Source organism: Mobula hypostoma, chromosome 28 (genome assembly GCF_963921235.1).
Source record: "Mobula hypostoma chromosome 28, sMobHyp1.1, whole genome shotgun sequence".
Taxonomy (NCBI): domain Eukaryota; kingdom Metazoa; phylum Chordata; class Chondrichthyes; order Myliobatiformes; family Myliobatidae; genus Mobula; species Mobula hypostoma.
This window is the reverse complement of record NC_086124.1, coordinates 35,408,481-35,421,537: the sequence shown is the minus strand read 5'-3', so window position 1 is coordinate 35,421,537 and position 13,057 is coordinate 35,408,481. Positions and strand designations below refer to the sequence as shown.

General features: G+C 53.2%; 1 protein-coding gene across 1 annotated transcript in view; it reads right to left on the bottom strand.

Annotated features, from left to right (window-relative positions):
• The window catches only part of LOC134338989 (zinc finger protein 70-like), a 31,288-nt gene extending 18,872 nt beyond the window's left edge, over positions 1 to 12,416 (bottom strand). The window contains exons 1-3 of the mRNA XM_063035211.1: positions 12,372 to 12,416; positions 10,163 to 10,937; positions 4,862 to 5,064 (exon numbers count right to left, since the gene is read on the bottom strand). Of these exons, the coding sequence (XP_062891281.1) occupies positions 4,862 to 5,064; positions 10,163 to 10,815 (856 nt within the window). The 5' untranslated portion in view covers positions 10,816 to 10,937; positions 12,372 to 12,416. The remainder of the gene's footprint in view (positions 1 to 4,861; positions 5,065 to 10,162; positions 10,938 to 12,371) is intronic.
• Between the last annotated feature and the right edge of the window lie 641 nt (positions 12,417 to 13,057).

Here is a 13,057-nt window from a genome sequence, read left to right as displayed (position 1 = left end):
GGAGTGTCACACAGTCTGGGAAATGTATATACTCGGGGAATGGTGTGTTAAACCACTTACACACACTCCCTTGCACAGAGGGAGTTTTACACTGTCTGGGAAGATGTATGTACTCAGGAAATGGATTGTTAAACCATAGACACATAATCCCTGGGACAGAGGGGGTGTCACACTATCAGGGAGATGCATAAACACAGGGAACAGATTTTTAAACCGCAGACACACACTCCCCGGGACAGAGGGAGTATCACATTGTTTGGGGAGTTGTATATGCTCGGGGAATGAAGTGTCAAATCTGGACACACACTCCCCAGTATTGAGGGAGTGCTCCACTATCCGGGGAGTTGAAAAACTCAGGGAATGGGTTGTTAAACTGCAGCCATACACTCCCGGGTACTGAGGGAGTTTGAGGAGCTGTATATACTCGGAGAATGGAGTGTTAAACTGCAGGTGCACACTCCCCAGTACGGAGGGAGTGACACACTACCTAGGAAGATGGTACACTTGGGGAATGGATTGTTAAATCGCAGACACACACTCCCCAGTACTCAAGGACTTTCACACTGTCTGGGCAAATGTATATACTCGGGGAAAGGAGTGTAAATGCGTAGACACATACTCCCAAGGACAGAGGGAGTGTCACACTGTCTGTGAGATGTATATAGTCGGGGAACGGACTGATAAACCACAGACACACACTCACTGGTACTGAGGGAGTGTCACACAATCTGGGAAATGTATACACTCGGGGAATGGTGTGTTAAACCACAGAAACACACCCCCCTGCACAAAGGGAGTTTCACACGGTCTGCGGAGTTCTATAAACCAGGAGAATGGAGTGTTAAACCATAGATACATACTCCCTGAGACAGAGGGAGTGTCACACTGTCTGGGGAGATGTATATACTCCGATAACAGAGTGGTAAACCGTAGACACACACTCCCCGGGACAGAGTGAATGTCACAGTGTCTGGGGAGATGTATAAACTCGGGGAATGAAGTGTCAAACCTGGACTCACTCTCCCTGGTTCTCAGGGACTGCACACTGTCTGGGGAGATATATCTACTCAGGGAATGGAGTTTTAAACTGCAGACACACACTCAACGGCACAGAGGGAGTTTCTGTTGGGGTGCTGCATATACTTGGGGAATGGTGTGTTAAATCACTGACACACACTTCCCTGCACTGAGGGAGTGTCAGACCATCTGTGCAGATGGATATACTCAGGGATTGGATTGTTAAACCGCATACACACCCTCCCCGGTACTGAGGGAGTGCCACACTGTCTGGGAAATGTATATACTCAGCCAATGGAGTGTTAAACCGCAGACAACACTCCCCGGTACTGAGGGAGAGTCACACTGTCTGGGGAGATGTTTCTACTCGGGAAATGGAGTGTTAAACTGCAGACACACACTGACCGGGACAGAGGGAGTTTCTGTCTGGTGTGCTGTATGTGCTCGGGGAATGGTGTGTTAAAATACAGACACACACGCCCCAGTACTGAGGGAGAGTCACACTGTCTGGGGAGTTGTATATTCTCGGGGAATGAAGTGTCAAACCTGGACACAAACTCCCAGTATTGAGGGAGTATCACACAGACTGGGAGATGTATATACTCGGGGAACGGAGTGTTAAACTTGGACTCAAACTCCCTGGTACTGAGGGAGTGCCACACAATCTGGGGAGTTGAAAAACTTGGGGAAAGGATTGTTAAACCTGGACACACTCTCCCCGGTACTGAGGGAGTGTCACACAGTCTGGGAAATGCATATACTCAGGGAACGGAGTGTTAAACCTCAGACACATACTCCCGGGACAGAGGAGTGTCACACTGTCTGGGGAGATGCATAAATTCCGGGTATGGATTGTTAAAATACAGACGCACACTCACTGGTACTGAGGGAGTGTCACACTGTCTGGGGAGATGTATAAATTTGGGAATTCAAGTGTTAAACCGCAGATACTCCCCAATACTGAGGGAGTGTCACACTGTCTGGGGACATTGGTATATTCAGGGAATGGAGTGTTAAACTGCAGACACATACTCACCGGGACAGAGGGACTGACACGCTGTCAGAGGAGATGTATAAACTTGGGGAAAGAAGTGTGAAACCTGGACCCAATGTCCCTGGTACTGAGGGAGTGCCACACTATCTGGGAAATGCATATACTCAGCGAATGGAGTGTTAAACCACAGACAACTCTCCCCAATACTGAAGGAGTGTCACACTGTCTGGGGAGTTGTATAAGCTTGGGGATTGGAGTGTTAAACCAAAGAAACATACTCCCCAGGACAGAGGAGGACGTTGTCAGGGAAGATGTACAAACTCGGGGAATGATGTGTCAAACGTGGACTCACTTTGCCCAGTACTGAGGAAGTGTCACACTACCTGGGAAATGTATATACTCAGCGAATGGAGTGTTAAACTGCAGACAACACTCCCCAATACTGAGGGAGTGTCACACTGTCTGGGGAGATGTTTCTACTCGAGGAATGGAGTGTTAAACTGCAAACACTCCTCGGGTCAGAGGGAGTTTCTATCTGGGGAGCAGTATATACTCGGGGAGTGGTGTGTTAAACCACTGCCACACATTCGTCAGTACTGAGGGAGTGCCACACTATCTGGGGAGATGGTACACTTGGGGAATGGATTGTTAAAACGCAGACACACACTCCCCTGTATTCAGGTAGTTTCGCACTATCTGGGGATATGAAAAACTCAGGGAACGGATTGTTTAACTGCAGCCACACACTCCCCGGTACTGAGGGAGTGTCACACAGTCTGGGAAATGTATATACTCGGGGAAGGATGTGTTAAACCACTGACACACACTCCCCTGCACAAAGGAACTTTCACACTGTCTGGGGAGTTATACAAACTATGGGATCGCAGTGTTAAACCTGGCCACACACTCCCCAGCACAGAGGGAGTGTCACACTATCTGGGGAGATAAAAATCTATCTGGGAAATGTATATACTCAGGGAATGGAGTGTTAAACCGCAGACACACACTCCCCAATACTGAGGGAGAGTCACACTGTCTGGGGAGATGTTTCTACTCGGGGAATGGAGTGTTAAACTGCAGACACACACTGACCGGGACAGAGGGAGTGCCACACTGTCTGGGGAGATGGACGTACTCAGGGAATGGAGTGCTAAACTGCAGACATACACTCCCCGGGACAGAGGGAGTTTCTGTCTGGTGTGCTGTATGTATGCGGGGAATGGTGTGTTAAAATACAGACACACACGTCCCAGTACTGAGGGAGAGTCACACTGTCTAGGGAGTTGTATATTCTCGGGGAATGAAGAGTTAAACCTGGTCACAAACTCCCAGTATTGAAGGAGTGCTACATTACCTGGGGAGATTAAAAAGTTGGGGAATGGATTGTTAAACTGCAGCCACACACTCCCCGGTACTGAGGGAGAGTCACACAGTCTGGGAAATGTATATACTCGGGAAATGAAATCTCAAACTTGGACCCAAACTCCCTGGTACTGAGGGAGTGTCACACTGTCTGGGAAACGTATATACTCAGGGAATGAAGTGTTAAACCATAGACACACACTCCCCGGGACAACGTGAGTGTCCCAGTGTCTGGGAGGATGCATAAACATGGTGAACGAATTGTTAAACAGCAGACACACACTCACCGGAAATGAGGGAGTGCCACACTATCTAGGAAGATGAAAAACTCAGGGAATGCAGTGTTAAACCGCAGATATTCCCCAATACTGAGGGAGTGTCACACTGTCTGGGGACATTGGTATATTCAGGGAATGGAGTGTTAAACTGCAGACACATACTCACCAGGACAGAGGGACTGACACGCTGTCAGAGGAGATGTATAAACTTGGGGAAAGAAGTATCAAACCTGGACACAATGTCCCCAGTACTGAGGGAGTGCCACACTATCTGGGAAATGTATATACTCGGGGAATGGAGTGTTAAACCGCAGACAACACTCCCCAATACTGAGGGAGAGTCACACTGTCTGGGGAGATGTTTCTACTCGGCGAATGGAGTGTTAAACTGCAGACACACACTGACCGGGAGAGAGGGAGTGCCACACTGTCTGGGGAGATGGACGTACTCAGGGAATAGAGTGTTAAACTGCAGACACATACTTACCGGGACAGAGGGACTGACACGCTGTCAGAGGAGATGTATAAACTCGGGGAATGATGTGTCAAACGTGGACTCACTTTGCCCAGTACTGAGGGAGAGTCACACTGTCTGGGGAGATGCATAAACTGAGGGAATGGAGTTTTAAACTGCAGACACACACTCCCCCATACTGATGGAGTGTGGTCAGGGGAGTGAGTCACACTGAGATTCTCCACCAGGACGAGTCCAAGTGTAAACTGACCAGGTTTATTTTACATTAACGGCTACATAAACAAAGAAGTTACTGGAACGAAAAAAAGTAACAGAGACTTCTAACTTACTCCTTCTTACACGAAGGCAATTAGCTTGCCACACTGCCACTCACTTGCTGTGTTAAAAACGGTAACCGCACTCCATGGGACGGCTGGATACTTGCTCTGCGGAGGGTGTCCAGACCTCGCTCCACTTCCACGAGTGAGATCTTTTCCCCTCGACGAGAGGGAGCAAGGGAGAATGTATGTTAGGGCAGTGGGGCACTTTCCTGCCACCGATCTGAGTACTTCAGCACATCTCCAACTACCAAGAACTCATCGACTCCTCGATCCCAGACCGGTGAGATGAGGCGTGGTGATTGCCCGAGGTGCGGGGGGCATGGGGGGTGCTTGTGGGGGAGTGTGTTGAGCTCTCCGCTGCTTGATGGCGAGGGAGTCTGAGTTCACCACTGGGGGGGTTGGTCCCGATGCTAGCGGTCAGCGCTGGGCACCGGCGCCTCGCCCAAGTGCTCGATCTGGTGCTGCTCGAGGAGGGCCATGGTCTTGAAGCTTTTACCACAGTCGGAGCAGATAAAGAGCTCGGCTGGCTCTGGCTCCTCAGAATCTGAGGGCTCAGGTTCCTGGCACTGCACAGGGTCCAGGTCCTCGTCTGGCGAGATCAGCTGCTCATCTGCAACACTGCGGGAGGGATGAAGGGGAGGGTCAAATGTTCAACTTCCCACCCACCATCCCATCTCCTTCCCTTCCCTCAACAGCTCACACTCTCTCCTCCTTTCTCCCTATGTCTCGGTATCTGCTTCCCTCCCTCTCTGGTATCTGGGCGCCTCACAGTCTCTCTCTGGGTATCGGGGTCTGTCTGTCTCTCTCTCTCTCTCTCTGGGTATCGGGGTCTCTCTCTCTCTCTGGGTATCGGGGTGTCTCTCTCTCTCTCTGGGCATCGGGGTCTCTCTCTCTCTGGGCATCGGGGTCTCTCTCTCTGGGTATCGGGATGTCTCTCTCTGGGTATCCGGGTTTCTCTCTCTGTCTCTGGTTATCGGGGTGTCTCTCTCTGTCTCTATGTTTCGGGGTCTCTCTCTCTCTCTGGGTATCAGGGTCTCTCTCTCTCTCTCTGAGTATCAGCATGTCTCTCTCTGGTATCTGGGTATCGGGGTCTCTCCCTCTGGGTATCGGGGTCTCTCTCTCTGGGTATCGGGGTCTCTCTCTCTCTCTGGGCATCGGGGTCTCTCTCTCTGGGTATCGGGGTGTCTCTCTCTCTGGGCATCGGGGTCTCTCCCTCTGGGTATCGGGGTCTCTCTCTCTGGGCATCGGGGTCTCTCTCTCTGGGTATCGGGGTGTCTCTCTCTGGGTATCCGGGTTTCTCTCTCTGTCTCTGGTTATCGGGGTGTCTCTCTCTGTCTCTATGTTTTGGGGTCTCTCTGTCTCTGGGTATCGGGGTGTCTCTCTCTGGGTATCCAGGTTTCTCTCTCTCTCTCTGGGTATCAGGGTCTCTGTCTCTCTCTCTCTGATTATCGGGGTCTCTCTCTCTCTGGGTATTGGGGTGTCTCTCTCTCTGGGTATCGGGGTGTCTCTCTCTCTCTAGGTATCGGGGTCTCTCTCTCCTAGGTATCAGGGTCTCTCTCTCTCTCTGTCTCTAGGTATCGGGGTCTCTCTCTCTCTAGGTATCGGGGTGTCTCTCTCTCTCTCTCTCTGGGTATCGGGGTCTCTCTCTCTCTGGGTATTGGGGTGTCTCTCTCTCTGGGTATCAGGGTGTCTCTCTCTGAGTATCGGGGTGTCTCTCTCTCTAGGTATCGGGGTCTCTCTCTCTCTGGGTATCGGGGTGTCTCTCTCTCTGGGTATCGGGGTGTCTGTCTCTCTCTCTCTCTCTGGGTAACGGGGTCTCTCTCTTTCTCCGGGTATCGGAGTCTCTCTCTGGCTATCGGTCTCTCTCTCTCTGGGTATTGGGGTCTCTCTCTCTCTCTGGGTATCGGGGTCTCTCTATCCCTCTGGGTACCGGGGTCTCTCTCTCTGTCTGGGTATCGGGGTGTCTCTCTCTGTCTGAGTATTGGGGTCTCTCTCTCTCTGGGTATCGGGGTCTCTCTCTCCCTCTCTGGGTATCGGGGTCTCTATCTCTCTCTCTCTGGGTATTGGGGTCTCTCTCTCTGTCTGGGTATCGGGGTGTCTCTCTCTCTCTGGGTATTGGGGTCTCTCTCTCTGGGTATCGGGGTCTCTCTCTCTCTGGATATCGGGGTCTCTCTCTCTCTGGGTATCAGGGTCTCTGTCTCTCTCTCTCTGGGTATTGGGGTGTCTCTCTCTCTGGGTATCGGGGTGTCTCTCTCTGAGTATCGGGATGTCTCTCTCTGAGTATCGGGATGTCTCTCTCTCTCTAGGTATCAGCGTCTCTCTCTCTCTCTGGGTATCGGGGTCTCTTTCTCTCTCTCTGGGTACAGGGGTCTCTCTCTCTCTCTCTGGGTACCGGGGTCTCTCTCTCTCTCTCTGGGTACCGGGGTCTCTCTCTCTGTCTGGGTACCGGGGTCTCTCTCTCTGTCTGGGTATCGGGGTCTCTCTCTCTCTCTCTGGGTATCGGGGTCTCTCTCTCTCTGGGTATCGGGGTCTCTAGCTCTCTGGGCATCGGGGTCTCTCTCTCTGGGCATCGGGGTCTCTCTCTCTGGGTATCGGGGTGTCTCTCTCTGGGTATCCGGGTTTCTCTCTCTGTCTCTGGTTATCGGGGTGTCTCTCTCTGTCTCTATGTTTTGGGGTCTCTCTGTCTCTGGGTATCGGGGTGTCTCTCTCTGGGTATCCAGGTTTCTCTCTCTGTCTCTGGGTATCGGGGTGTCTCTCTCTCTGGGTATTGGGGTCTCTCTCTCTCTCTGGGTATTGGGGTCTCTCTCTCTGGGTATCGGGGTCTCTCTCTCTCTGGATATCGGGGTCTCTCTCTCTCTGGGTATCAGGGTCTCTGTCTCTCTCTCTCTGGGTATTGGGGTGTCTCTCTCTCTGGGTATCGGGGTGTCTCTCTCTGAGTATCGGGATGTCTCTCTCTGAGTATCGGGATGTCTCTCTCTCTCTAGGTATCAGCGTCTCTCTCTCTCTCTGGGTATCGGGGTCTCTTTCTCTCTCTCTGGGTACAGGGGTCTCTCTCTCTCTCTCTGGGTACCGGGGTCTCTCTCTCTCTCTCTGGGTACCGGGGTCTCTCTCTCTGTCTGGGTACCGGGGTCTCTCTCTCTCTCTGGGTATCGGGGTCTCTCTCTCTCTCTCTGGGTATCGGGGTCTCTCTCTCTCTGGGTATCGGGGTCTCTAGCTCTCTGGGCATCGGGGTCTCTCTCTCTGGGCATCGGGGTCTCTCTCTCTGGGTATCGGGGTGTCTCTCTCTGGGTATCCGGGTTTCTCTCTCTGTCTCTGGTTATCGGGGTGTCTCTCTCTGTCTCTATGTTTTGGGGTCTCTCTGTCTCTGGGTATCGGGGTGTCTCTCTCTGGGTATCCAGGTTTCTCTCTCTGTCTCTGGGTATCGGGGTGTCTCTCTCTCTGGGTATTGGGGTCTCTCTCTCTCTCTGGGTATCGGGGTCTCTCTCTCTGGGTATCGGGGTCTCTCTCTCTCTGGGTATCGGGGTCTCTAGCTCTCTGGGTATCGGGGTGTCTCTCTCTCTCTCTCTCTCTGGGTATTGGGGTCTCTCTGTCTGGGTATCGGGGTGTCTCTCTCTCTCTGGGTATTGGGGTCTCTCTCTCTGGGTATCGGAGTCTCTCTCTCTGGGTATCGGGGTCTCTCTCTTTCTCTGGGTATCAGGGTCTCTCTCTCTCTGGGTATCGGGGTCTCCTTCTCTCTGGGTATCGGGGTCTCTCTCTCTCTCTCTGGGTATCGGGGTGACTCTCTCTCTGGGTATCGGGGTCTCTCTCTCTCTGGGTATCGGGGTCTCTCTCTCTCTGGGTATCGGGGTCTCTCTCTCTGGGTATCGGGGTCTCTCTCTCTCTCTGGGTATCGGGGTCTCTCTCTCTGGGTATCGGGGTCTCTCTCTCTGGGTATCGAGGTGTCTCTCTCTCTGGGTATCAGGGTCTCTCTCTGGGTATCGGGGTCTCCTTCTCTCTGGGTATCGGGGTCTCTCTCTCTCTCTCTGGGTATCGGGGTGACTCTCTCTCTGGGTATCGGGGTCTCTCTCTCTCTGGGTATCGGGGTCTCTCTCTCTGGGTATCGGGGTCTCTCTCTCTCTCTGGGTATCGGGGTCTCTCTCTCTGGGTATCGGGGTCTCTCTCTCTGGGTATCGAGGTGTCTCTCTCTCTGGGTATCAGGGTCTCTTTCTGGGTATCGGGGTCTCTCTTTCTCTGGGTATCAGGGTGTCTCTCTCTGGGTATCGGGGTCTCTCTCTCTGGGTATCGGGGTCTCTCTCTCTCTGGGTATCGGGGTCTCTCTCTCTCTGGGTATCGGGGTCTCTCTCTCTGGGTATCGGGGTCTCTCTCTCTCTCTGGGTATCGGGGTCTCTCTCTCTGGGTATCGGGGTCTCTCTTTCTCTGGGTATCAGGGTGTCTCTTTTTCTGGGTATCGGGGTCTCTCTTTCTCTGGGTATCAGGGTGTCTCTCTCTCTGGGTATCAGGGTCTCTCTCTCTGGGTATCGGGGTCTCTCTCTCTCTGGGTATTGGGGTCTCTCTCTCTGGGTATCGGGGTCTCTCTCTCTGGGTATCGGGGTCTCTCTCTCTGGGTATCGAGCTCTCTCTCTCTGGGTATCGGGGTGTCTCTCTCTCTGGGTATCAGGGTCTCTTTCTGGGTATCGGGGTCTCTCTCTCTGGGTATCAGGGTCTTTCTGGGTATCGGGGTCTCTCTCTCTCTGGGTATCAGGGTGTCTCTCTCTCTGGGTATCGGGGTCTCTCTCTGGGTATCGGGGTCTCTCTCTCTGGGTATCGGGGTCTCTCTCTCTGGGTATCGGGGTCTCTCTCTCTCTCTGGGTATCGGGGTCTGTCTCTCTGGGTATTGGGGTCTCTCTTTCTCTCTGGGTATCTGGGTGTCTCTCTCTCTGGATATCGGGGTCTCTCTCTCTCTCTGGGTATCAGGGTCTCTCTTTCTCTCTGGGTATCGGGGTGTCTCTCTCGCTGGGTAGCGGGGTCTCTTGCTCTCTCTGGGTATCGGGGTCTCTCTCTCTCTCTCTCTGCGTATCAGGGTCTTTCTCTCTCCCTCTGTCGATGTAGGAGCATCTAAAGGCCGATTTATACTTGTGCGTCAGATCGACGCCGTAGGTATGGCGTAGCCCTGAACCCTACGCAGAGCCTATGCGGATACCTACGCCGTAGCCTGACGTGCACCTCTCCCAAAATGTAACTACACGTCACGGCAACGCAGACCACAACAACTGTGATGGGTCCGCTTGGTAGCATCGCATTTCCTCCTACGCTGCAATAGCTTCCCACTGGGCGATTGAAGGGCAGGGAAGGAACTCTGGCTGCAGTGCTTCCCATAAAGCTTTACAGACCTCCGAAATTATGGAGGACAGATATCGCTTTTACGAAAAAAGACGCTCGCTTTAATCTTGTTTATCCCGAGAAAGACCACCATGACAATGAAGCCTTGCACGGGCAGGTGTGTGGGCACATGCGTGACATGCGGGAATTGCAGAGCGACGCAGATACACCAACGCACAAGGATAAATGCTCACAACAGCGTTGCCCACTTGCGTAGGCTACGGCGCAAGCTTGACACACAAGTATAAATCAGCCGTTACTCCCTCTCTGTCCCCGGGTGTTGGGTTTTCTCTCTGCCCCTCCCTCTCCTCCTGATTACCCATGCTCTCTGCTCCATGATCGCTCCCTCCCTGCTTACCTGTCGCCCTCAGACCCTCTGAGCGTCAGGGCCCCGCGCCCCGCCCGGCCGCCGGCAAACAGCGGGCAGTGGAAGGGCTTGTCACGGGTATGGATGCGCTGGTGACGCCGCAGGATGGAGGACTGGCTGAAATCCTTGGCACAGACGGGGCAGCGGAAGGGCCGCTCTCCGGTGTGGGTGCGCTGGTGGGTGGCGAGGTTGGAAAGCCTGCTGAAGGCGCGTCCGCAGGTCTGGCAGCCGAAGGGCTTCTCGCCGGTGTGGGTGAGCTGGTGTTTGACCAGATTGGAGGGCTGGCTGAACTCCTTTCCGCATGTCTGGCAGCGGAAGGGCCGCTCGCCGGTGTGCGTGCGCTCGTGGCGCACCAGGTTTGACTTGTGGTTGAAGTCCTTGTCGCAGGTGGGGCACTTGAAGGGCCGCTCGCCCGTGTGCACCCGCAGGTGGCGCTCAAAGTGGCATGAGTGCTCGAAGGTCTTGCCGCAGTCAGAGCAGATGAAACCGCGCTGGTCGGGCCGGCAGCGCCGACGGGGGCCACTGCGGCCCCCTGCTCCTCCCTCTCCCCCCGCTGGCGAACGGGTGCCTCCTGCTCCCTTTGGCACCCACTGGCGGGTCTGTGGACCGGGCTCCGGGCGTTCCTGCACCTCCTCGCCATCCATCAGCCTCTGCGGGGTGAGGAGGAAGGATCAGTATGCACATGGTCCTCGCTCGCTCACCCTCCTGCCCTCCTCTCCTCCTCGGCTCTGCACTCCACCTGGGCAATAGTAATACCTACATCTGGCTGCAATAAACATTGGTTACAGCTCAGCATTCAACACAATCATACCCTCAGTTCTCACCAACCTCCTCCCAAACCTGGGCCTCTGTACCTCCCTCTACAGCTGGATCTTGATGTCCTCACTGGGAGACCACAGTCAGTTACGGATTGGAAATAAGATCTCCTCCTCGCTGACCATCGACACTGGCGCACCTCAATGGCACACCCTCAGCCCACTGCTCTACCCTCCCCACACACACGACTGTGTGGTTAGACACAGCTCAAACACCATCTACATATCCGCCAATGACACCATCTCAGATGTTGACGAGGAGGCATACGGGAGTGACATAGATCAGCTGGTGGAGTGGTGTCGCATCAATAACCTCGCTGTCAGAGTCAGTAAGGCCAAGGAATTGATTGTGGACTTCAGGAAGGGAAGTCGAGGGAACACACACCAACCCCTATCAGTGGGTCGGTAATGGAAAGGGTGATTCCCCAGGGTCAACGTCTCTGAAGATCTATCCTGGGTCAACACATCCATGCACAACAACAGCGGCTGTATTTCATGAGGAGTTTGAGGAGCAAAGTCTAGCAAATTTCTACAGAGGTACCATGGAGCCAGCTCCATTATGAGCACTCACTTCCCCAACACCCGGGGCATCTGCAAAGGGTGATGCCTCAGGAAGGCAGCATCTGTCACTGAGGACCCTGCTCCCTTCACTCAGGACAGGACAGGACAGGAAACAACAGGAATTCTGCAGATGCTGGAAATTCAAGCAACACACATCAAAGTTGCTGGTGAACGCAGCAGGCCAGGCAGCATCTATAGGAAGAGGCGCAGTCGACGTTTCAGGCCGAGACCCTTCGTCAGGACAGGACAGGCCCTCCTCTCACTGTGACCATCAGGAATGAGGCACAGGAGCGTGAAAACACACACTCAATGATTCAGGAACAGCTTCTACCCCCGCCATCAGATTTCTGAATGGACATTGAACCCATGAACACTACCTCAATAATGTTGCTGTCTTTTGAATTGTTTTTATTAATATATGTCATTTATACTATTTCCTATGTTTGACACTGAACTGCTGCCACAAAACAACTTGTTTAATGACTCGCCAGTGTTCTTAAATCCGACCCTGCTTCCTCCTCTCACCCCTCCTGTCTCTCCCCCGACATCTCCTTCCTCTCCTCCATCAGCCTCCCCCATCTCCCACCTGCCCCTCCCTGTACCCCCTCCTCCCCTTCCCTCTCCCCTCCCTCCCTCCCCTCTACCCCTTCCCCTCTCCCACTCCCTCCTCCTCCTCATCCCCTTCCCTCAACCTATTCTTACCTCCCTCCCCCTCCCTTTCTTTTCTTTTCTTTTCCTTTCCCTCCCTTTCCTTTCCCTTCCCTCCTCCCTCCCCTCCCCTTCTTCCTCCTCCTCCTCCTCCTCCTCCTCCTACTTCCACTCACCGAGTCTCAGGAGCCGCCGCCTCTGTCACAGGCCGCAGACCGCTGAGCATGCGCGTTCTCTCCTCACCGGACAGACCGGACCGGATTCTATCGCGCTGTGCATGCTGGTCCGGATCGCCCGCCATTCGGAGGAGGAGAGCGATTTCACCAGCGATAATACTGCTCCCTGGACACCCCATAAATTATGGAACGAATAAATATATTCTGCTCCTCCTCCACCTTTTTATTCTGGCGTCTTTCCCTTCCTTTTCAGTCCTGAAGAAGTGTCTCGGCCAGAAACGTCCACTATTTCCATAGATGCTGCCTGACCTGCTGAGTTCCTGTAGCATTTTGTGTCTGTTGCATCTGTAGGCCTTTTAATGTTTATGATTTTCTGCCCGTACATGCATTGGGTTTTGCGCCTCATCAGGTAACATCTTTAGTAAATTAGCAGCACCCCGCAGGAACTGACAGAGGTCCCCACTAACTGAAGAATTAAACAACTCTTGTTCAAAGTTCAATCTAAATTTATTTTCAAAGGATGTTTATGTTACCATATACCATAAAACGAGAAGATACAGCCAGCAATGAATTCCACAGATTCATGAGACTCTGGCTAAAGAAATTCCTCCTTATCTCATTTCTAAACGGACACCCCTCTCTTCTGCGGCTGTGCCCTCTGGTCTTAGACTCACTCTCAAAAGGAA